Source organism: Microcaecilia unicolor, chromosome 9, assembly GCF_901765095.1.
Source record: "Microcaecilia unicolor chromosome 9, aMicUni1.1, whole genome shotgun sequence".
In the NCBI taxonomy this organism is placed as follows: domain Eukaryota; kingdom Metazoa; phylum Chordata; class Amphibia; order Gymnophiona; family Siphonopidae; genus Microcaecilia; species Microcaecilia unicolor.
In genome coordinates this window covers 82,269,783-82,296,160 of record NC_044039.1, presented here as the reverse complement: position 1 = coordinate 82,296,160, position 26,378 = coordinate 82,269,783, and the positions used below count along the sequence as shown (strand labels likewise).

Genomic DNA, 26,378 nt, shown 5'->3' with positions numbered 1-26,378 from the left:
TAACTGTTATAGAGGCCATGTGCTAACAGCATACCCTAATTCACGTGTTAACTGCTTAATGCACTTTAGTAAAAGGGTCCCTTAGATATGCTTAGTGCATAGGAAACAAAAGGAGAAATGAGAGACTATGCTGACTGAGGAAACAGCTCTAACAGTAATAATTATAATTCATCTTCCACATGGGAACTTTCCTGTAAAGGTAAAGGAGTTCATGTCAGACTGGAATGCCGAGAATCAGGTTCTTGGGGTGGGAACAACAGTAGCTATGATGCCAGGCCTAAGGGATCACACTCTCTTTGTTATTCCACTCAAATGCAAATTAAATGTATCTGTTGAACCTTATTTCATCACACAATTTATGGAATAGTCATTTATCCTTTCTACTGATAGCTTCCAGTCTATTCCTTGGAATCGATAATAGTTTAACTGGTAGGGACATGCATTTGTTAGGGGTGTGAATCCATAAGCGTGCATTCACTTTGTTTGAATGCCTAAAATGTGAAGTGCATGAAATCACTTATAAGTGTACATACCTATGAATTAACATGCGTAAAATCAATGTGTGCACTGAAAAAGTTCTAGTGTGTACAATGCAAGAGCACAGAATAGGTGAAACAAACACAAAAAAATGCCTGAAAATTTGGGAAATTTCATTTCAAGTAAACAAACCAAATTATTTTTGGCTGCACATACTCCATCCATTTTTGTCAATCTGTTTCATACTGGCATGTACTATTTCTTTTAGCATGCACATGCAAAAAAGTGACAAAAGTAAAACAAAAGGAAAAGAAAAATAAGAAAAATTAAAATATAAAACTTTTCCCCTACACACCCATACCAGTTGGCTCAGATATGGAGTACTGACACATATGCTCATTGCCAAGCTTCAGACTCTGGTCCCTTTTAGAGATGTAAACGTGAAAAACATTTACCCCCCCCCCCCCCCCCCGTTTACTAAGCAGTGCTAGGGGCTGCCATGTGCTAATGCCGACATTCACTTTGGGCTGTATTGGCATTGCCACGTGGCTTAGTAAATAGGGGGGGGGGGTAGTTTGATTTTGAAAAATTTTGCATTTCCCACAAAGTTTTGCATTTTGTTTCATTTTAAACTGGCACTAAAAATTTGTAATGCCTGAAAACTGTATTCATTTAAATTCATAGGTTAATATACATTAAAGTTGATGTTTACTAAACTGCATTATTTATTTATTTATTCAGAACATTTATACCCCGCTTTATACCACTATGAACTGAGGAAACAATTACAATAACAGTAGAGAGGGTAGAAGGATCAGAGGAAGAAGGGAAGAGAAAATGCACTGAAAGGCTTTGGCCAGATCAGAGGAGATACAAGTATAATGAAATCAGAAATTGATTAGATAGAAACAAAGAAAGAGAGAAAAATAGGGGTCCTTTTACTAAGGCACTATAGAAAGTGGCTGGCGCATAGGCGGTCGGTGGCCCAACTGTTTGGGGAGGCTAAAGGGGGCAGGGTTAGGGGTGGGGCTAGGGGTAGAGCTTAAATCCATAATTGTCTGATAACACACAGAAAAAAAAAATAAAAATAAAAGTCACAATACCTTTTATTAAATTTAGATATTAGATATGTATCATATGTCAAAGAATAAAGTGGTTGCTCAAAGCATATACTAACCACAATTGCTCAACTGCAAAACACTATGCCTAACTTTGTGCAAAAACACACTCAGAACCTTACTGTACCATAAATATTACACTGGGCAGAACCTAATACATAAAACTTTATAGGAATAGATATTCTTTTAGATTTTAAATCTTATCGAATTACTCTTTATTAACACAATTATTAACACATTATTATTTAAAATTCACACTTTTATAGTCCATTTCAGTTGTATTCAAGATCTTCCAAAGTTCACAACACACCCTCTTAGTGTTTTAATTTTTTGTCCATAGATTCTTTGTACAAACAATTCCTTTCTTGCAGCTCTACACAGTGCTGTATTTCACCAACAGCGTCCTCAGGAGCTGTCTATTCATCGCATAAGCACAGCGATATATCATTCTAGTTCATCCATTGTGTATAGGACAACTGCAATGGAATAAGCAGATTTTACATCCGACTTCTCTTGACACTGTCTCTCAGATAGGAGATCCATTCAATGGATTCATCCCGCACACATCCAGTCAAACAGAAGCAAACAAATGCGTAATTTTAAATAATAATGTGTTAATAATCTAATATAATAAAACGCACCGTGAATGTTCTAATGAGGACAACATTCTGAAGCCATCTGACGTCACTCCCTGAGTCCCTGGCTGTAGGGTTCGTGGCGTTCGTGGTGTTCGTGGTGTGAAGCCATCCAGCCGTCTCTGCCCGCCCTCGCGTCTAAACAAACAAATCCGGAAGCGAAGCGTCAGGGAAGGAGGCAGCGCTCCTGACGTCTACCCTTCCCTTCGCTGTGTTCTGCCTTCAAAACAAGGCGGAACACAGCGAAGGGAAAGCTAGACGTTGGGAGCGCCACCTCCTTCCCTGACGCTTCGCTGCACGAACCCCCACGGAGGTAAAGTTAAAAAGAATTAAAAAAAAAAAAAGGGATGCATGGATGCGAAGGGGTGGGGGGGCATGGATGCGAAGGGGGGGGCATGGATGCGAAGGGGGGGGCATGGATGCGAGGCATGGATGCGAAGGGGGGGGCATGGATGCGAAGGGGGGGGGGGGGAAGAAGAGGGCGGGCCAGGCTGGGACATGGGAGAGAGAGTAGCATTGATGCGAGGGGGGGGGGTCATGGAAGGGCGAGAGGGGACTTGCTGGAAAAGGATGAATGGAGGCGGCAGGGGACAGAGGAGCATGGATGGGTATGGATTAGGAGGGCAGGGCACAGGGAGAGAGGGGAATTACTGGAAATGGATGAATGGAGGGGGCAGGGGACAGAGGAGCATGGATGGGCATGGATTGGGAGGGCAGGACTCAGGGAGAGAGGGAAATTGCTGGATAGGGAAAAATGGAGGGGCCAGGTGACAGATGAGCATGGATGGGCATGGATTGGAAGGGCAGGACTCAGGGAGAGGGGAATTGCTGGATAGGGATGAATGGAGGGGACAGATGGACATGGATGGATATGGATTGCAGAGCAGGCCTCAGGCAGAGAGGGCAAATGCTGGATAGGGAAAAATGGAGGGTCCAGGTGACAGAGGAGCATGGATGGGCATGGATTGGAAGGGCAGGACTCAGGGAGAGGGGAATTGCTGGATAGGGATGAATGGAGGGGACAGATGGGCATGGATGGATATGGATTGCAGAGCAGGCCTCAGGCAGAGAGGGGAAATGCTGGATAGGGAAAAATGGAGGGGCCAGGTGACAGAGGAGCATGGATGGGCATGGATTGGAAGGGCAGGACTCAGGGAGAGGGGAATTGCTGGATAGGGATGAATGGAGGGGACAGATGGGCATGGATGGATATGGATTGCAGAGCAGGCCTCAGGCAGAGAGGGGAAATGCTGGATAGGGAAAAATGGAGGGGCCAGGTGACAGATGAGCATGGATGGCCATGGATTGGAAGGGCAGGACTCAGGGAGAGGGGAATTGCTGGATAGGGATGAATGGAGGGGACAGATGGGCATGGATGGATATGGATTGCAGAGCAGGCCTCAGGCAGAGAGGGGAAATGCTGGATAGGGAAAAATGGAGGGGCCAGGTGACAGAGGAGCATGGATGGGCATGGATTGGAAGGGCAGGACTCAGGGAGAGGGGAATTGCTGCATAGGGATGAATGGAGGGGACAGATGGCCATGGATGGATATGGATTGCAGGGCAGGCCTCAGGCAGAGAGGGGAAATGCTGGATAGGGATGAATGGAGGGGGCAGGTGACAGACAAACATGGATGGCCATGGATTGGGAGGGCAGGGCTCAGGGACAGAGGGGAATTGCTGGAAAAGGATGAATGGAGGGGGCAGGGGACAGATGGCCATGGATTGGGAGGGCACGGCTCACACTCTCTCTCTCTCATATACAACGTCTTTCTGACTCTCACTCTCACACACTCTGTCTCACACAGTATCACATTCACTCTCTATGTGCCACACAGTCACTCACACACTCGCTTGGTGTCATACACTCACTCTCACAGAGAATCTGTGTCTCACACACACTCTCTCTCTTGCCCACACACACACACTCTCTCTCACACTGTGACTCACATACACACACTCTCATTCTCACACACACTCTCTCACAAACACACTCACACCCAGACTCACTCTCTCTCTCACACACTCACACTTTCACTCTGACTCTCAAACAGTCACTCTCACATACTCTCCCAAACATACACACTCCAAGGAAAACCTTGCTAGCGCCCGTTTCATTTGTGTCAGAAACGGGCCTTTTTTACTAGTTGTGTTAATAAAGAGTAATTCGATAAGATTTAAAATCTAAAAGAATATCTATTCCTATAAAGTTTTATGCTATATATTTGGTGGGATAGTTACAAAGTCTTCCCTTGAGGTAGTTTATATCTGTACAGAACCTAATACACCAATATACCACCCATATGGAAAATGCAGACCGTCAACAATATGAAACAAGGGATCATAATATCACAATTCTCATGTAGAGCCACAAAACACCGCCCACTAATGACTGCCCCACCTAAGGCACGAGGCTTGGACTCATAAGGGGACTTAAAACACTATTGTGGAGATATGAATAAGCAAGACAGGGGACCTGCTAGAACTAGCAGGAACAATATAACTGGAGGTATGGGAACATAAACAGTCGTCACTACAGTGACAGACCAGGTATCCAGGTTTGCTTCCATCTTGCCTCCATGCAGAAACAAAAAGTGGTGGAGATGTCAGGATTGCTGGACATACATGTTAGGAGTGCTGGACATACTTAAATTAATATGAAACCAGCTTCTGATAACTCCCCCCTCCCTCAGGAAGCTCTGAGGATGGCAAATGGACCTCTGATAACACCCCCCTCCCTCAGGAAGCTCTGAGGATGCCAAATGGACCAAATGCTGCCCAGCTGCCTGCTAGCCCTTTTGTTTCTCAAATTACCCCTGATTAGCATACCTATGTCCTCTCTGGGCATCTGGGAGCAGGGCTCTCTAAGAACAAAGAAATCCAGACAGATAGGCTCCAAAACCGGGGACTTCAAAGAGTAGAACCTGTGAAAATGGTCACCGTCCTTGCATCAGGAAAGTAAACTGGAGTTTGTAAAGGAAAGAGCTGACAAAGGTTGGGAAGAAAGGAAGTTGTTTGATCCCTCTCTGTTCCTGTTAGATATATAAATAGAGCAGAGCACATGGCTCTTGGCTGGCAGTTCTTTCTTTCTTTCTTTCTTTCTTTCTTTCTTTCTTTCTTTCTTTCTTTCTTTCTTTCTTTCTTTCTTTCTTTCTTTCTTTCTTTCTTTCTCTACACATACACATCTTCAGCCACCAGAGCCCCTGGCACTGCCCCCCACCCCTTTCTCCTTCAGCCCTACTCAGAGCACATGGCTCTGCTGTCTTAGGCTCTTTCTCTGCACACACACACCTTCAGCCCTACCTCAAGGCTTCTCTCTTTCTCTGCACCCCCCCCATTCTTACCTTTCTCTCATTGATTCCCATCTAAACCCACACACACACTTTGTAATATTTACCTGTACTAAGTGCTGTGAGCCTATATATGTAAATACAATATACTTTCTATATATTGTAAACGGGTACCTCTCTTGTGCAGCCAAGGATAGAACAATCTCCTCCAGCCACAGGCTCCCGGTACAATGAAGAAACAGATATTCACCAGTAACTTCAAACTCAAAGACTTTATTCCAGGCAGGTTTCTAGTACACAGTTCCAACAGCAGCATAGCACATACCAGGATTCAATACAGGCTTACAGGCTCCAGCCTGGGCTCTTTATCCAGTGTACAATAAACAGTAATTCAATTCCCAAGAGAAACAGTTCTTTCAGTTCATCATCACAGTTCAGTCAACCCAGCATCAGTTTCTACCTTCTATCCTCTTTACCTTCAGGAGAGTTCAATATTTTAGGGACTCCTTCTACCCAAGGGTTTTCCCCTGCATCAGCTTCACAGTGAATTCAATACTTTTGGGACTTCCTCTCACCCAATCTAAACCCACACACACACTTTGTAATATTTACCTGTACTAAGTGCTGTGAGCCTATATATGTAAATACAATATACTTTCTATATATTGTAAACGGGTACCTCTCTTGTGCAGCCAAGGATAGAACAATCTCCTCCAGCCACAGGCTCCCGGTACAATGAAGAAACAGATATTCACCAGTAACTTCAAACTCAAAGACTTTATTCCAGGCAGGTTTCTAGTACACAGTTCCAACAGCAGCATAGCACATACCAGGATTCAATACAGGCTTACAGGCTCCAGCCTGGGCTCTTTATCCAGTGTACAATAAACAGTAATTCAATTCCCAAGAGAAACAGTTCTTTCAGTTCATCATCACAGTTCAGTCAACCCAGCATCAGTTTCTACCTTCTATCCTCTTTACCTTCAGGAGAGTTCAATATTTTAGGGACTCCTTCTACCCAAGGGTTTTCCCCTGCATCAGCTTCACAGTGAATTCAATACTTTTGGGACTTCCTCTCACCCAAGGAATTTCAGCCTGCTTCAGTACTTTAGGGACCTCCCTGCCCAAGGATTTTCAGCCTGCAAATACTTCTCTCCTTCTCTCCAGTTCAGTTCAGGAGAACTGAACTGAACTCCTGGGACTCCTTCCCACCTGCCTAATCAATCCCTGGCTTCAGCTACCACCACCAATCATTCTCTTTCCATTAGCTTCCTCACACCCAAACCAGCTGAGTTAAGCATTAGACTAATGAGACCAATGATGAGCTCCTGCACACAGGGTTTCCTAACTCTCTTTCCACCTAGTGGCAGCCACTCTACACAACCTGCCAGCTTACACCCATGTCTTCCCTGATTGCAGCTAGGAGTCCAGTCCGGGTTCTTCTTCCCCCCCTCTGGCTCCTTGCCTGCAATGCCTTCTGGGACTTGTATTTCAGACTGAAACTGCCTTAACCCAACTATCCTGGAGGTGACTTTATCACAATATATATCCAAACCCATGTGGATTGTGTATTCTTTGGGAACCCACTGCCTCTACGAACCCACTGCCTCTGTGAACTGGACCCGTGACCATACCTAGACAACGATTTCTGACACCATTTAGAAACGCAACATAGAGCTGTGTTGCTTTTGGGGGAGGGGGGGCGCTGGAAGTCCTTCAAATCAGAAGAATGAAGCAGTAATAGGAAAGGAACAGGAAAAAAGGCGAGGGGTCTCTGGTTAACCCACTTCCCAGCCTCTGCCAATAGTTATAACATAGGCACTACCTTGGACACAGAGGCAAGCTAAAATGGAGCAAATGGGATGGTGTCCTACCACCCTGTCCCATGCCAAGAGGCATCATGGCCACCGCATGCGGAGCATGCTAGCAGCTCCTCCGACGACCTGAGCAGAATTTGGCTGGAAATCGGCTGCAAATCGGCAGTAGCTTGGGCAGGATAAGCAGCCCACATAGGATACAGCGGTTTTAAAGATAAGTGAACCGGAGTCTTCCACGGGTTCCCTGCGGGCATCCAGCTGTGGTGGCCGGGATCGGGCAACGTGCTTGGCCTTCACCCTGCTCAGGGTCACAGTTGTCCTGTGGGCATCCAGTGGGTGCCTGTTGGCCGCCGCCGAGCATCGTGGACGGTATTCAACTGCCTAGGATCGCTGTCGTGGTTGAACGGGAGACACCTGTGACCGCTGCTGCCGCTGAGAGCTGTTGACGTCGCCCGAGGCTTTTGGCCAGCCAACTGGGGTTTTCATCATTGTTACAGCTGACTGAGGTTTTCGCCGCTGCCCTGCCAGGCAGCCCATTGCAGCGGACTCTTCACAGCATGCCAGACCTGCTCCTCAAAGTTGTTACCACCTGAGGCTCTCAATCAGCCGACTGAGGTTTTTACTGCTTCCCTGCCATATGCCCATTACAATCAAACCCTTCACAGCAAACCGGACCTATCCTCGAAGTTGATACCACCCGATCAGATGGTCATCGAGACAGTGGTGCGAAAGGAGACACGAAAACGATACTGCAAAGCCTAGAAATACAGCCATTGAGATAGAAAATTCAGACGAGTGAGTCAACGGTTGCTGGGGCTTATGAGGCTGGTTCACGTGGCACTGAACCACCAGCCTCGCAGGTGCCTTATACTTATTTGTACTGATTTGCCCTAAACTTCTGACAGCTCACTGTTATAAGTTATTTTGATTTATATTAACTATGTATGCAAGTGCCTATATACCTGATATTTAAACGATATTGATCTATAACGTCAACATAGTATTGTATTGATAGCATATAACTGCTACAATCGACTTACCTTATATTGCTGAATATTAATCTAGCTGTCATTATTGAATACTGATTGGCTCTGCATTGTTGCGCAACTACCTGTCCTGCACTGTTGGCCACTGATTTGTCCTGCACTTCTGAATACTAATCTATTCTGTACTACTGTCAACTGATTTTACCTATTCTGGTGATCATCATTTATTTATCTACATTGATGACCACTGAGAGACACTGTTGATTACTAAGCGGTTCTATACTGCTGTTAACTGATTTGCCTAACACTGCCAGTTAACTATTATTAGCCATTTTGATTTCTATCAACTGTGTATTTAAATTTATATATGCCTTAGATTAATCGTTACAGTGTTATATAGTTAGGTCATAATTTTATTCTAACACTGACAGTACGTACTGATCTGCTCTTACAATATTTATCATCCATTTACCAACATGATCCTTATCAAAATACTTATCATTATCCACACAATAACTATCATCCACGCAACACTCAACTTTCCCCCAACGGAAATCAACATAATACCAGTTCTTCAATACCACGTAAGAACACCTACCTCAATCATATCCCCACGGACCAGCGACAACCATAGAACTTCACAAAGTCACAGACAATCGTCCTCAAAATCAGAAACTATCTCATCTAAAGCAAAAGCACCTAAGACAAGACAACTCATTAAAATCCGACCTTCATTTTCAACTTCTGAGTCACATCAACCTGTTCATATAGGATACATCAACGCTAGATCTGCGGTTAACAAGACCGAAACCATCACAGACTAGATTACATCTGACAATCTCGATCTACTCTTCATCACGGAAACTTGGATCCGGGATTTAAAAGATCCCATCATCCTTGACTTATGCCCGCCTGGCTATAAAATAATACATTGGCCTACAGAAGATAGAAGAGGTGGAGGTATAGCACTTATCCATAAAACAAATTTCTCCACAGAACCAATATCAGAGTCCATCTCACCACAAGTCGAAATTGCCTCTATTAAATTTTATAACTCCACACTATGCGATCATCTTACCTGCATACTGTTTTATAGGCCTCCTAACAACTGGAATATTAACCAAACTACATTTATGGACTTTATATCAAACATATGCATCAATAGTTCCAATGTACTACTAATTGGAGACTTGAATCTTCATCTAGAAGACTTACATTCGGTCCATACTCGAGAATGTGCTGACTTCCTTCAGTCATGTGACTTCACCATAACCCTACTACAACCTACTCACATTAAAGGGCATTCACTCGACATTATTTCCTACAAATACTCTTCAAACCAAAACTTCCTCATATCAGACATTCACTGGTCTGCTTCACTTTGGTCAGACCATCATAAAGCGACTTTATCTCTATACTGGCGTAAGAAGAACCAGGTTATAACACAGGAACCTTTAACAATCACCACCAGAGGACGTATTGACATTGATACGTATACAGTTCAAGCTTCTCCTATTGACCTTCAAGTGCACTCAATCTGCAGCCCCCCATTACCTCTCTACCCTCCTCTCCCCGTATGTTCCCACCCGTAACCTCCGCTCTCAGAACAAATCACTCCTATCTGTACCCTTCTCCACCACCGCTAACTCCAGACTCCGCCCCTTCTGCCTCGCATCACCTTATGCCTGGAACAGACTTCCCGAGCACATACGCCATGCGCCCTCCCTGCGCATTTTCAAGTCCTTACTCAAAGCCCATCTCTTCTCCCTTGCTTTTGGCGCCTAACCACCTTCCCCATTCATGATACCTATACTGACTACATAGCTTGTTACCTTTAGATTGTAAGCTCTCTTGAGCAGGGACTGTCCTTCCCCATGTTTAAACTTGTACAGCGCTGCGTAACCCTGGCAGCGCTATAGAAATGCTAAGTAGTAGTATTAGTAGTATAAGATCTATTATAACAACTGGCCAACTCATCCTAATTCATATCAATTCTTCACTGAATGGGACACTAGGTGTAAACTCACTCTGGATGAAATTGCACCTTTTAATTCTAAGACTTTACGTAGAAGAAATCCTTCTCCTTGGTTTAACGAAATATTAAAGAGTCTTAAGTCACAAACCAGGAAGCTTGAAAAAATTTGGAGGAAACAAAAAAATAACTTCACCTTTAATGCTTGGAAACAATCACAAAAAAACTACAAGAAGGCCATCAAGCAAACCAAAAGATCATATTACACAAGTAAGATTACATCCACTGGTACAGATATAAGAAAACAGTATCAATTAATTAAGAATCTTCTCAACACCGACCCAATCACAACATCAGCCTCAAATCAGCCCATTAGCTGAGCAACTAGCCAATTACTTTAAAGACAAAATCATCAAACTATGCAATTCAATCCCCCATGACGATGTCAGTTTAGACAACTTTCTTGAAAAACTAGATCCAGCCATGGACGAGATTCCTGCTGATCGCTCCTGGATGAACTTCACACTTCTTACCACTGAGGAAATTTCTACAGCAATATCCAAACTCTCAAAATCCCATTGTCACCTTGACTCCTGCCCTAATTATCTAATGAAAAAAGCTCCACCTCGTTTCATTTCAGACCTCACCATTCACTTAAATTTCCTTCTTCAACAGGGATCCTTCCCCACTGAACACGCTGACATACTACTCACGCCAATACCAAAGAATATCAAGAAACCAGCAGGTGACATTACCAACTACCGCCCTGTGGCACCATCCCACTATTGACTAAATTGATGGAAAACAGAGTAACCTCCCAATTCAACAAATTCATCCAAAAATTCTCAATTCTACATGAGTCACAATCAGGCTTTCGATCGGCCCACAGTACGGAAACTGTGCTACTAACCCTAATATCCAAATTCAAGCATGAAATTTCATTTGAAAATAACATCCTTCTCTTACAGTTTGACTTATCTAGTGCATTCGACATGGTAAACCATGATATTCTTACTAAACTACTCGATAAACTAGGGATTGGCGGGAATATCATTACGTGGATAAAAAGTTTCATCACCACTAGATCTTACCGAGTCAAAACAACTTCATCAACCTCGTCTCCTTGGTCTTCAACATGCGGGGTACCTCAAGGATCGCCTCTATCTCCGATCCTCTTCAACCTCATGATGATCCCGTTGGCCAAGTCCCTATCCAAATCTGGCCTCAACCCCTTCATTTATGCAGATGACGTCGCTATATTCATCCCCTTTAAATCCAACTTAACAGAAATTTCTGATAAAATAACCAATGGAATGAATATTTTAGCCTCCTGGGCCAATGCTTTTAAGATGAAATTGAATAAGGAGAAAACACAATGTCTAATCCTCTCATCCCAACACGTTGCACCCATCCCAACCACACTCAGCACACCAGACATCAAGATTCCCATATCTGACAAACTAAAAATTTTAGGAGTAACATTAACCATCTAACTCTGGAAAATCATGCAAATGCCACAACAAAGAAAATGTTTAACATGATGTGGATGCTGAAACGAGTAAAATCTTACCTTCCTTTGAACATCTTCCGTAACTTGGTTCAATCCACTGTACTGACCCATGTTGATTACTGTAACAGCATTTTCATTGGTTCCAAGACCCAAATCCTGAAAAAACTTCAGACCACCCAAAATACAGCTGCCAGACTTATTTTTGGTAAGTCAAGATTTGAGAGTGCAACTCCTCTCCGTGAAAAGCTCCATTGGCTTCCTATTACTGAATGAATACACTTCAAAGTCCACACGCTGTTTCACAAGATTATATACAGGAATGCCCCAGTTTACATGTGTAATCTGAAAGACATACCAGCCAGAAATGGTTTAAAATCTTCTAGAACAGGGGTAGGCAACTCCGGTCCTCAGGAGCCACAGGCAGGTCAGGTTTTCAGGATATCCACAATGAATATGCATGAACTTGATTTCCATACATGATTTCCATGGTATGCAAATCTATTTCCTGCATATTCATTGTGGATATCCTGAAAACCTGACCTGCCTGTGGCTCTCGAGGACCAGAGTTGCCTACCCCTGTTCTAGAACATATCTCAATTTGCATATTCCTAATTGCAAAGGACTTAAGTACAAGACATATTATGCATCCAACTTCTCTGTAATAGGCAGTCAAAGATGGAATGCCTTACCAAGATCTATTTGAATAGTTAATGACCTTCTATCTTTCCGGAAGCTGCTAAAAACTTACCTCTTCAATCAAGCTTACACAAATAACCTGAATTAAATAATAAATCCATGTGTACCACTAGACCAATCCAAGAACTCAGAACCGGAATGTACCCCCCCTATTATTCCTTTAACATATCCCTCTTTTTACCCATCTACACACAATTTATTATATCCTTCTTCTTACCCCTCCCCTACATTTTTCCTATGATAACAACATGTGAAAACGGATAGGGAGCCAGTGAAGCGACTTGAGGAGAGGGATAGTATGAGTAAAGCGACCCTGGCGGAAGACGAGACGGGCAGCAGAGTTTTGAACCGACTGGAGAGGGGAGAGGTGACTAAGTGGGAGGCCAGCAAGAAGCAGATTGCAGTAGTCCAAATGAGAGGTGACAAGGGTGTGGATGAGGGTTTTGGTAGAATGCTCAGAAAGAAAGGGGCGGATTTTACGGATGTTGTAAAGAAACAAGAACATGCATCTCTCTCTTTTTCTGAGTATGTTTTATTTTGTAACCTGTAAAATATTTTTCATTCTTCTTTAGAATCACTCAGTTATTGACCATGATATTAGCCTGCCTCTTCCTTATTTCAGCTCTAATACTGGCTTTTGTTCTGTTCTTTATGCATTTGCTCAAGGTTAGAAGTAGATTACCGCTGTATGAACAGAGTCTACAGTGGCTCCGTTTCCCTTAGACCTTGATACTGATTACTGTGGTACCATAGGCATGATAAAGTTACTCCAGAATGATAACAATAATGAAAAATTTTGCAAATCCCTTGCTTGACTGTTTTCAAATTCGCCTAAAGAAGCTAGCATGCCTCCCACCTGACAGTCAACATTTTAAACTTGTTTGGTAAAGACAGGTATTACCAAACCCCATTTTCTTCCTTTGGAGTTATATAATTATAAAGGAATATGGGAATTAACCATAGAAAATGTTGCTACCATTTTACTCTGTGATGGAAGCCCTAACTGTTGCCTTCAGCCTATTCCTAGTTACATCATTGGCAACTTGAATCATTATTCCTAGTTACATCATTGGCAATCTTGAACACACAGATTCCCCTTACTAGTGTCTCTCATGCCTACTGTCCACCTCTCTAGTGCTCATGAAGATCGTTGGGCTATGACGGGTAAGTAGGACTAAGTGTCCCAACCTAAGACAGCCTTCGGTCAGGGTACGAGTCTTCATAAACCTGAGGTATGAACCTAAGGCCTAGATGCATGACCTGGCCTATTATCATATATTTTTGAAGCCATTTCCATAAAGGCCTTCAAAGGGGGGAGATGTATATTATTATTACAGCTATGAGCTTTGGTTCAAGGCCTGAGACTTTGGTTCAGGATTTAAGATGAGAAAAAAATCTTACAGGCCCATGACTTCAACCTGAACCTCAATTGTGACTGTAGAACTCATGATCTGTTGTGACATTCATGCAGCAGAATGAGGAATGGGCGTGGGTGGAAAAAAACAGAGTAACATCGTTTGGCAACATTGTGGTCACAGATGTTTTTGGAAAAACAGAACAAGATGGCTTCTCAGGAAGATGACTTAGTCTTTCAAAAGCTAATCTATTTTTGACCTTTCCAGTAAATATTAACCAACTTATTACCATAACCAATCAGTGTTAACTATGATATAAGCATAGATCCAATAAGGTGTAATTACTGTCATATTACCTGTATCCTGAATGGGCATATAAAAATGAGTGTACTTCCTACTTCAAGGGAGAGAGGCAGCCCCAGCTGGGCTGTTGTCTCACACGAGAAACCAATCAATTGTATCTGAATTGACAAGTAATTCAATTGCTTTCTCATAAGTAGCGTTGAGTCTTTTATATCTACTAATTGGCTTTGGCATTAAAGACTCAGATCCAGAGAACCCCTATGTGTAGCTGTGGTACTATATTCCCATAACCAATTGATTGTACATGTTGCTTGTATATTCTTTGGAGTCCCAGATATAGAGGTAAGTTCAAGTAGCAATATTCTGTACTCCAAGTGAGATATCACTGATCTGTTATTTGTACAAATACTTGATGAGGTATCTAATAGAGCAAATTGATGCAGCCTTGGGTGATTTATTTACTCCTAGGTATTGGTGGGTGGACTGCCATCTTGGGAGGGATAAATATACCCTAAAACTAATCATTTTCATTTAACACATTTTATTTATATTTTCAGCATTTTTTAAAGCTTGGAAGTTTCCTTTTGGTACTTTGAGATTCAAGCTCTCTTAGAAATCAGAACTATTGAGTTATAGTATCAGCCTTATTTAGCAACTACTTGGTATTTCCATCCTATTTCATAACCCCTCACCTAAGACCAGCTATTGTAGAGATAGTCCTTGGCTAGGAGCTATAGACTGGAATCTTGTACATATATACCCTGAGCCAAGTTTCATTGTTGAGAATCATTAAGACTTTTCCCCTCCAGGAGCACAAATAGTGTCTCTGCCCCAGCCAGCCCAGGGATGAAAAACCAGGCCTGGAATGTGAATCTAGGTTTTTCCATACACCTAATAAATACGCCTAATAAAATAAAGATTTTGGCTTTCTGGTATATGATTATAACTTGTGCGTTAGTGCTGCTGGTGATATCTCATGTTTATTATGATTACAAATATATATATATAGTTTCTGTTATAACAGCCAATGCGGTAAGAACTGCCCTTTGATTATCCATATACTTAAAAGACCATAGTGGAGAAAAAAAACCTCAGCTTAATTCAACCAGTTCTTATGAAGCTATGTCAGCATAAATGAACTTAAAGCAAAGCAACACATTACAAGAGAAAAAAAACCTCCACTATATTACAATAATTTAACAAGTAACTATAGTCCAAACAGTGCAGTTCAAACCAACAGTGACTCTCTGCAAAGCTGTTATATCAGAGCATTCAATCCAAACTATAAACAAGTAAAGGAACCCGCACTTATCTGTCTCAAAGCTGTTCACGTCTCTTCCAGTTTAGAAGCTGAGCTGCATTTTCTTTGTTTTGTATATTGTAGGGGTGGGCAACGCTTACAAATTTTAATAGCGATTAAGTGGGCGATTAAAAGTTTTGATCGCACGGTTGATTGTGATTAATCACGGCATGCATCCAGCCTATATCCATATTCTCTCCTGCCATCTCCCCCTATAAGTACATAAGTAATGCCACACTGGGAAAAGACCAAGGGTCCATCGAGCCCAGCATCCTGTCCATGACAGCGGCCAATCCAGGCCAAGGGCACCTGGCAAGCTTCCCAAACGTACAAACAGTCTATACATGTTATTCCTGGAATTGTGGAATTTCCCAAGTCCATTTAGTAGCGGTTTATGGACTTGTCCTTTAGGAAACCGTCTAACCCCCTTTTAAATTCTGCCAAGCTAACCGCCTTCACCGTGTTCTCCGGCAACGAATTCCAGAGTTTAATTATGCGTTGGATGAAGAAAAATTTTCTCTGATTTGTTTTAAATTTATTACACTGTAGTTTCATCGCATGCCCCCTAGTCCTAGTATTTTTGGAAAGCGTGAACAGACGCTTCACATCCACCTGTTCCACTCCACTCATTATTTTATATACCTCTATCATGTCTCCCCTCAGCCTTCTCTTCTCCAAGCTATAAAGCCCTAGCCTCCTTAGTCTTTCTTCATAGGGAAGTCGTCCCATCCCCGCTATCATTTTAGTCACCCTTCGCTGCACCTTTCCCAATTCCACTATATCTTTCTTGAGATGCGGCGACTAGAATTGAACACAATACTCAAGGTGCGGTCGCCCCCAGTTTCTCTCATGCCCCCTCTCCATCCAGATTCTCTCATGTGCCCCAGGCTCTCCCTCAGTATTTCTCATGGCCCCCTCCCCAGCCTTCATCCAAATTCTCTTCCCCTCCTCCCACTTTTACCTCTACAACAGGGCTCCTATGCTCTTTCTTCGGCACTTCTTTAATGCTGACCTGCTCCCCGCTTTTACTTCTACAGCAGGGCTCCTTTTCACCTTCCTCGGCACTCCTCGTCTCCCCCTGCACAGCCGGGCTCTGAAGATACTTGAGCCGCGCAGTACAGAAAGTTGGGAAAGTCCTGCGGTTTCAATTCCCATGAGACTTCCTGCACTGTGGTGCCTCAAATATCTGTAGAGCCCAGCCATGCAGGGAGAAATAAGAAGTGCCGAGAAAGGAGCCCTGCTGTAGAAGTAAGAGTGGGTCGCAGGTCAGCGTTAAGAAAAAAAACAGGCCCTGTTAAAATGCACAGCCTGCATTAAAATATTAAGGTGTTAATACCATTATTAACGCGTTAATTGCCCACCCCTAGTATTTTATATTGCATCATTTTTGTTTCAGTTTAATGTATAAGAATAGGTTCTCTTGTTTCTTAAAATTACTATAATGGTTGTTGCATAATCTATAACCATTGTCACCATAAAGCAAAGCGCACTTACTTTTAGAATTTCTTGATGATTTTCTGATGCATATAACCTTCCATCTCGAACAATGTCTTCTATTAGTTGTTCATAATCCTCTAAAAAGGCAAGAAATTAAATCAATTTACAGTTGCTGAGGGACATTGACAAGCAAAAATTATCTGTTTCATAATTGATCATTGGAACAGAAAGAAAATTTTAACCTATTTAGACTCCTACTTAATTAGGTGCTAAATGTTTAACATAGGAATTACCATATGCTAACAGTGAATGAGCTGCCACATTAACAGTTAATGTAGCATGTTAACTATATGTGCACACGAATTGCTGCATTAAATATATGGGGGGTAATTGTGTAACTGTGCACCTTCGTATCCTGATAGGAACTACACTCTTGAGGTGATTTTGGGGGCATGTATCAGGAGGCCCTTGTGTTTGTTTTTTATGGGAGGGAGGGGGTCAATATATGGTTAAATTAGGTCTTACCTGATAATTTTCTTGAGTTATTCCAGCCCAGTCCAGATGCTTGGATTAGTGCCTTCCTAATCCAGACTGAGAAACTATTATGATGTCATAGCTTGAGAACCCTATGCAGCCATTGAATAACAAAGCAGTGTACAAGTATATAAAAGAACTAAACTTTCAACAGATAAGTATGAATCCTGAACGTTAAGAACATTAGACAATATGTAACTTCCAGCCAAAAAAAAAAAAAAATTTTTCTGAAAGAAAAAAAGAATATATACTACTGAACATTAGCCACAGGTGGGTTCTGGACTGGTCTGGAGGGACTCAAGGAAAGAAAATTAGCACTTAAGACCTAATATAACTTTCCTTATTGTTCCACCAGACCAGTCCAGATGCTTTGGATGTACCAAAGCAGTAAATTATATAGGGTGGGACCTTGCAATTTCTGCTTACAAAACCTTGGCCCCAAGGTCTGCAATTCAATCTGTAATGGCAGACAAAGGAATGCATGGAAGCCCAAGTTGCTGCTTAACCCAAATTTCATGAGGTGGAATTAAAGAGTGTTCTGTCCAAGAAGTGGAATGATCTCTAGTAGCTTTTAAAACTGAAGGTAGTAGACACTTGTAGAGAATATAAACTGACAAAAAACACCATGGAAGTGAAAAGAACAACAATGTCTCATGGGAAGTCACAAGAAAAGGAGAAGAGTGGGAACAGAATCAGGCTCTTCAAAAACAGACCAAAGATGCTCAGTGTAGATATTAAATTTTAATAAAGGATGACTCAACACTGTACCATGTTTCAGCACTGAAGTGCCTTCTTCAGGAGTCTGCACAAATACAGATAATAAGAAATATAAACATCTTGAGTATACATTAAAAAAAACCAAAAACAAAAGTAGGTTACAGAATTGAACAGTTAAAATACATTTACAAAAGGGTAAAAAGAGGACAAGCAAATGTGCAACATTGTTTAAAAAGGACCAAAGAAATACAAAAAATGGTCTTAGAAAATAACATGCATCTATTAGAAGCAAATGCATGAGGTTGAAAATGTATACATGTGTCAAAACCACAAGTGTATGTGTATGCATGGTAGGTGATGTAGGAACTAACCTTGGTAAACGTGTCAAACAATCCTTATAGTAATGTCTTAAAAAATAAATCTTTACTAAGTAAAACATTGTGATCTGAAAAAAAGAAACGGATACAATGTGATACAAAAGACATTGATAACAATGTGTTATTGGAAAGTAAAAACTAGAAAGAAACAATCATAAAAACACTTCAAACTATACTGAACGTGTAATGTATCTAGGAATGAATGGTACAAGAAGTATGGTGACACAAACTGAAGAAAAACATAGGCTCTGAATGAAAGTTAAAGCGCGCCCAATAGAACATACATATGCTAAAGGCGGTAAAACAGTGAAGGAATAGATGCGAGAAGTAAGGCGAAACAAACTGGAAAAGGACACAGGTTGTAAGTGAAAGTTAAAATGCACCAGATAGAGCATACACATGCTAGAAGTGGCAAACTGGAGAAAGATGTAGGTTGTAAGTGAGAGCGGAAAAAACAAAATGAAGCAAACATATACTGGAGGCAGCAGAACTAGTGAAAGACGTAGGCTATGACTGTGAGAGAGAGTTAAAAAACACCAAGAGGCATATTTTCAAAGCACTTTGGGAGGCTAAGTTCCATAGGTTTCTATGGAACTTTGGGAGGCTAAGTGCTTTGAAAATAAGCCTCTAAATGGAGCTAAACATATGTTTAAGATGGCACACAAACTTGTTGTAAGATAAAACAATGTTAGTATACAGTGAGAAGGAAAAATATATCTCCAACTTAAAGCAGGCATTATGTGGATGCTATGCGGTGTTGTGATATACTCAATGCAACATATCGGATTAAAACTCATCGTGTCTGCTTAAAACAGAATACAAAATGTAAACTCGTGATAAGTAAACTACTGGTAGTTTGATCATGTGAAGAATGCATCAAAAGACAGGAACATAATATAAACAAAACTTCGCTATCTAAAAACAACTAGTGATCAGCATAGAGTGAAAATGTATACTATGTTGCTCTTAATAAAACATAGTAGAAATTTTTACCTTTAAAAAGACCTTTGTTAGGTGCTGTAAGTGATGTCGCTTCTAGGCACTGCTGATGTGCTGGAAAGAGGCACACTGTATTTTGAATGGATTAAAAGGATTTCAAAAAGGCGCCAAAACAAAAGTAGAGGGCAAATGCATGCATAAAGGTAATCCATCAGTAAAGGGCATGGAGGTGATGTAAGTGGTAAATCACACTAAAGGCGTATATAAAAAACACCCTACCAGATATATGGTGCTGAGGGGGAAAAATAAAATAAAAATGTGAGTGTGTATCACTGAAAATGAGTGCTTTGTGAGATGAGTGTGTTGAGAGCAGAGCTATGAAAAAGTACAGCTAAAAATCAGACATATGAATAGACCTAAAGTTTAAATGGATGTAAAAGGAAACTAAAACTCAAACTTATGAATGGACTTAAAGATGAAATTATAAATGAATGTAGAGAATATCAAAAGAATTATATGAAGAGTATATAGAGAGCTATGCAAATCAAAAAAAAATTAAAACGTAAGTAAAAATGTGGTATAAGAACTATGGCTGAATGCTGAAGTTAGTAGTATGAATATTTGAATAGCCCACTAGAGGGCACAGTTGTGCAACTAAACAAAAAAATTAAAAAATAAAATATGGCAGAATCAAACATATAAATGGCAAGTGACCGACTCACCTGCAAATGCGCAGTAGAGACTTCCCTCTCTGTCCCACCCCCGTGTCAAGACGTGATGACGGAACAGAGAGGGAAACTGCGCTGAGGAGTGCACCACACGGAAGGGGAGGGAGGGAACTGCCGAGGTCGCTACCACTCCCACCCCCCCGAAGTCGCCACTACCGCTCCCCCCCCCCCCGAGGTCGCTGCCGGCTCCCCTCCACCAGGGCCCTCTCTTCTCCATTGAACTTACAGCGCCGAAACCGCAGCAGGCAGATCAGCTCCCGTCGGCCTTCCTTCCCTGCCTGTGTCCCACCCTCGCCGACGTTACATCACACGAGGGCGGGACACAGGCAGGGAAGGAAGGCCGATGGGAGACGATCTGCCTGCTGCGGTTTCGGAGGTGAGGCACTGTATGCTTAATGGAGAGGAAAGGGCCCAGCCCGGGTGGAGGGGGGGGGGGGCCATGGCGGCAACCTCGGGGGGGGGGGGGGGGGAGGGGAGGGCAGGAGAAATGCTGGACATGGGAGGTCTCAGAAGGAGGGGGGCCTTTGAGCTGGAAGGGATGGACGGAGGGGAGCCTTGGAGCTGGGAGGGAGGGGGGCCTTGGAGCTGGCTGGGAGGGAGGGACGGAGGGGGGCCTTGGAGCTGGGAGGGAGGAGGGGCCTTGGGCCTTGGAGCTGGGAGGGGAGGGGGCCTTGGAGCTGGGAGGGAGGGACAGAGGGCCTTGGAGCTGGCAGGGAAGGAGGGAGGATGCTGGACATGGGAGGTCAGAAGGAGGGGGGCCTTGGAGCTGGGAGGGATGGACAGAGGGGGGCCTTGGAGCTGGCTGGGAGGGAGGGACGGAGGGGGCCCTTGGAGCTGGGAGGGAATGGGGCCTTGGAACTGGGAGGGAGGGCAGGGGGCCTTGGAGCTGGGAGGGAGGGAGTTAGACATCAAAATAGAACATACCAATACTCATCCATTTTAACGGGCTTAACGGCTAGTACAAACATATGCTAACAGGATGTAGAAATTATATGGTAAAATGTACATAACAAGATCATCTTCTAGTACTTAAAAAATATATACAATATAAAATGAAACTGCAAGCAAGAGGGGGATATAAAAATGCACCAAGGGGCTCTTTTACTAAGCCACGATAGGCACTACGCGCCTTAGTAAAAGGGCCCCTTAATAGTTAACAGGGTAAATTCCCTGGGCTGAAAATTTCTTTTCATTGAACTTCTCCCTTCCAGCCCAGATTTTCAAAGGGAAGCTTAACTTATATGGGCTGGGCAGTCCTCATCAGAGACACAAAATATATTTTTGTATATATATGTGCATACTTACACACATATGTACATGTATATTTACATACATGAAACTAATATAGTGATATGTGTGTGCCTATTGTGAAAGAACAAGGGTAAAGCAACAGTTATGATGAATGTTAGGATATGAAAACTCTATCCTGCACTGATAAGTTATTGGGAAAACTATTGGATGACAAATATGGAAAGCATATGTTTTATAGGAAAGGACGAAAGTCTAACTCTGCATTTCTGGAACAACTGTATTGAATTCGTAGATGAGTTTAAGCAGTATATTATCCAAGTTACCTCTTCTAATGTTGGGCAAGAAAATCTTGTATACCAAAAATTTAAGATCATCTATTGAATGATTAGCTGTGTGCCAGTCAGTGAATCACAATGGGTGCACTCTCGATATTCCATTTGATGCAGCTGCTGTGTACTATGATACGAGTCTTGATCATTTTATTAGTCTTGCCAATATATAATAGATGGCAAGGACATTAAATGATGTATACAACTCCCAGGGAATTACAGTTCATCCTTTATTATTTGGTCTGTTTTTGAAGAACCTGATTCTGTTCCCACTCTTCTTCTTTTGAATATAAATTGACAAAATTGTTTCATTAATCCAGCAAGCTACATTGGCTTTAGACACTGGTTCTCTCTTATGGGTTCCTCCAAACCAAACAAACAACCTATCTGTTTTCCTTATCCCAGCCATTCTCTTAAGAAACTCCTTTCAACACTTGGCCACATCCAACTTATGCAAAACTGCAGTCTTGTTTATTTCTCTCTTCCTTAAAAGCATGCAGAGAGATGGACTGATTTAAATGAAAGCAGAAACAGCTTTAGGAAGAAAGGATGGTACTGGTCAAATTACTACTTTCTCACTGGAAAAAAACAAGAAAAGTTCCTTACAGGACAAGGCTTGCAACTCTGAAATGCATTGTGCAGAGCAAACGGCAATGAAAAAAACAGTTTGAAGAGTAAGATCCTTCATGGAAGCTTCCCTTAGAGGTTCAAAGGGTGCTAACAAGGGCAGACAAGACTAGGTTCAAATCCCAAGGAGAGAAGACTGGATGAAGAAGAGGATTATCTAGTGGGAGAATAAATTCTTTCCTTGCACTAGTCCTCTAAAACAAGCTAATGCTGCCATTTGTACTTTCAAATTACGTATTGTGTTGTCATTGCAAGTAGTATACCATGCCGTATTTTGTATTGTTACTTGAATATTTTTACTGCTGTAATTGCTTATTGCTCATATTTCATCTATTCTTACTGTACACCGCCTTGAGTGAATTCCTTCAAAAAGGCGGTAAATAAATCCTAATAAATAAAGAAAGAAGCAAGAGCTAATCCCTTATCTAATCCATCCTGCAAGAAATCTAACGCGTCAGAAATAGATGGCTGGAAAGAAACTAGGCAGAGCTGGATTAAGGCACAGGCAAACTAGGCATGTGTCTCAGGCCCCCAAATTTAGGGGGGCCCTGTCTGATGTGCTGAGGATTCAGGGGGCTAGGATTGCCAACTGTCTGGATTTTTTAAGGATTCTAAAAATGTGTAAATTACCTGTCTCAAAGTCAGAAGGATGGATGTGTGTGGATATTTTTCAGAGTTTAGTTCCAGCCAACAGGAAGGCTTCTAGTCACAGGAAGGAGAGGCTGAGCTGCAAGGGCTGTGGGAGAAGCTGATAAGCCCTGCACAAGGTCTCTGGCAAAGTTGCCAATTCTGCAGTTCAGCCGCAGAATTGGGTGGGTTTTGTGCGACTGCCGCGATTTTCTTTGGACCAATAGAAGCCCCGCGGAGGCAGGCTGCAGGCTTCTTTTAAATGCCTGCAGCGCGCTGTATGCGCGGGCCCCCCCTCACTGCAGACGGGTCGGAGATGAGACTAAGAGAAGATCAGATCGCTCAGAGGTGGGGGGGCTGGGGCGGCAGGATAAGACATTAACTCTTCCCTTTCCTGCCCTGGTTGTGAAGGAAAAACAATAGATCAATTCTCATTTATTTCCGTTGCACAGCTGCTTTCTTGTTCTAGCAAAGCCGGGGATCCACTACAGAACCGAGAGGTTTTTTTTAAAAGCAATCTTAGACATGATATTCACATTAAAACTTTTCAGACATCTGGATTAGCACTTTGCGGTTTTGATAAACCACCAGGTTAGTTTGAAGTAGCTCTGCTGAAGTTGCCTGAATGAGCACATGAGCAGCACGACAGCACTAGAAAAGAGAACTAGAAAGCATACCATCAATTGAAATCAGCACTTCAGGCCCCATAATGTACCAGGATGGTGTTGCAGAAATCCAGGACAGGCTCAGAATTTCCTTCCTGGAACAGGGTAACTTGGTATATCTCCATCTGTACCCATTAAGCCTCTCCATTCAAAGCATGTGCTTGCATAGTCCCAATGTTCACTCACCAAATATTACTGCTATCAATATACCCTTAGCTACTACTACTACTACTTAACATTTCTAGAGCGCTACTAGGGTTACGCAGCGCTGTACAGTTTAACAAAGAAGGACAGTCCCTGCTCAAAGGAGCTTACAATCTAAAGGACGAAATGTCAAGTTGGGGCAGTCTAGATTTCCTGAATAGAGGTATAGTGGTTAGGTGCCGAAGGCAACATTGAAGAGGTGGGCTTTGAGCAAGGATTTTAAGATTGACAGGGCTAGGCTCTGCACTTTCCCAGCTACTTCTGGAGAGGTGAAATGATGGTGGGGGATGGAGTCCATGGTAGGGGGACCCACAAATATATGTTTGCCTAGGGCCCAATATAGTGTTACTCTGGCCCTTTTCCACTACTGCTACTACTACTTCTCATTTCTATAGTGCTAGTACTTCTCATTTCTTTAGTGCTACTAGATGTATGCAGTGCTGTACACATTACACACAGGTAATGTCTCTACTGGGCTCACAATCTAAGGTGTTTTTTGTACCTGGGTAGGGTTATCATATGGCTCCAGAAAAAGGAGGACACATTGATCCAGTCTGGGTTTTGCTTCCATTGAAAGCAATGGAAGTAAAACCCAGACTGGCTCAATCTGTCCTCCTTTTTCTGCAGCCATATGATAACCCTATACGTGGGGCAATGGAGAGTTAAGTGGCTTGCCCAGGGTCACAAGGAGATGCACTGAGAATTGAACCCAGATCCCCAGGATCTCAACTCACTGCCCTAACCATTAGGGCTACTCCTCCACTCCACTCCATTTTCTGCACACCAACCTTCAAAGATTCTCCATATCCTATCATATGCCAAAGAAGTAGACTTCTTGCTGTAAGATAAAAGGGTAAAGATTACTTTTCCTGAGTAACTTCTCTTCCTTAGCAACGCCCTCTCAAGAACTAAAACAAAAAACAAAATGGAGACATGTCCTGCATGCTGATTGGACCTTGTACCAAGAAAGGAGTCTTGTTAGAGAATATCAGAGGCTCCTCCACCTTCATCCACAACAAATCTCCATACAAAGGTCTCCAGGTCCAGTTCAAAGCCATTAGAACTACCAGTTCTGCATGTACCTGTACACCTGTAACACCCTGTATATCAAGAACCACCAAGGAAAGACATACAGAAGACCTGTCTGCATCCAGGACTGAATCAAAGCATCCATCCCTGCTGACTTTGGTTCCTTTCTGCACCTGATGAAGGCTGCTACCTTCGCATTCTGTGATGTTGCCATAAGATCTAAGACCAGCAGGCCCCAGTGATGTACTACTTGAGAAAAGGCCTCCTCCATGAGACTCCATTCTCCTGGATCCACTGTATTTCTGCTGAGAAAGTCCACTTGTACATTTTGAATTCCTGCTACATGTGCAACTGAACTGTCTTTCAGATTTTTTCTACCCATTCCATCAATAGTTTCAACTCTTCTGCAACTTGATGACTTCTTGTTCCTCCCTGTTTGTTTACATATAACATAGTAACATAGTAGATGACGGCAGAAAAAGACCTGCACGGTCCATCTAGTCTGCCCACGATAAACTCATATGTGTATACCTTACCTTGATATGCCACTGCCATCGCCCCTTCTGGGGCTGAGGAATTTGGAATGGAAGTCCCATGATCAAATTGGATCGAATTGACCACCAGAGTAGGGACAACCAAATCTGGAGTCACTCGGATAACATCCTCTAGGCTTCCCAAGGCTTCAGACCACTGGGAAGCTAGGGTCCACTGGGTGGTTCTCATGTGAAGATGTGTTAAGGGAGTGACATGCACAGTGGAGGCCATGTGGCCTAGTAATCTCAACATCTGCCAAACCATGACCTGCTGGCTGGCTTGAAGCTGAGTGACGAGAGCAAATCTTGGCACAGGGAGAAAACTCATGCCTGCCAAGTATGTAGCAGAGCTCCAATGAACTCCAATTGTTGAACTGGGAGCAGATGAGGCTTGGGGTATTTTAAAACAAGCCCTAGTAGTTCTAGCACCCGGATTATTCTCTGCATTGACTCCTGAGCACTGTCCTTCGACATGCTCTTCACCAGTCAATCGTCCAAATAGGGAAACACAGGGACTCCCAGTCTGTGTAGCGATGCTGCAATTACCGCTACACTTGGTGAAAACCCTGGGAGCTGGTGTGAGGCCAAAATGCAACATGTGGTATTGAAAGTGACGTGTTCCCATCCAAAATTTGAGATACTTACGGTGGCCCTGGAAGTATTCGGAGGTGAGTATAGCATTCTTTAAGTCAAGAGAACACAGCTAATCATGTTCCTGAATCAATGGAAGAAGGGTGCCCAAGAAAACCATCCTGAACTTTTCTTTGATCAGGAATTTGTCCAGGCCCTGAGGTCTAGGATGGGACACATCCCCCCTGTTTTCTTTGGCACAACGAAGTACCTGGAATACAATCCCTTCCCTTCTTCCCCTGATGGAATGGGTTCAACCGCATGGACCTTTAGAAGGGAGGAGAATTCCTCT

At 42.8% G+C, this 26,378-nt stretch overlaps 1 protein-coding gene across 1 annotated transcript in view; it reads right to left on the bottom strand.

Moving 5' to 3' along the window:
- Nucleotides 1-26,378, bottom strand: part of SCUBE1 (signal peptide, CUB domain and EGF like domain containing 1) — a 1,083,891-nt gene that overhangs the window by 1,805 nt on the left and 1,055,708 nt on the right. Inside the window, 1 exon segment of the mRNA XM_030214211.1 lies at nt 16,954-17,033. Within this exon segment, the coding sequence (XP_030070071.1) occupies nt 16,954-17,033 (80 nt within the window).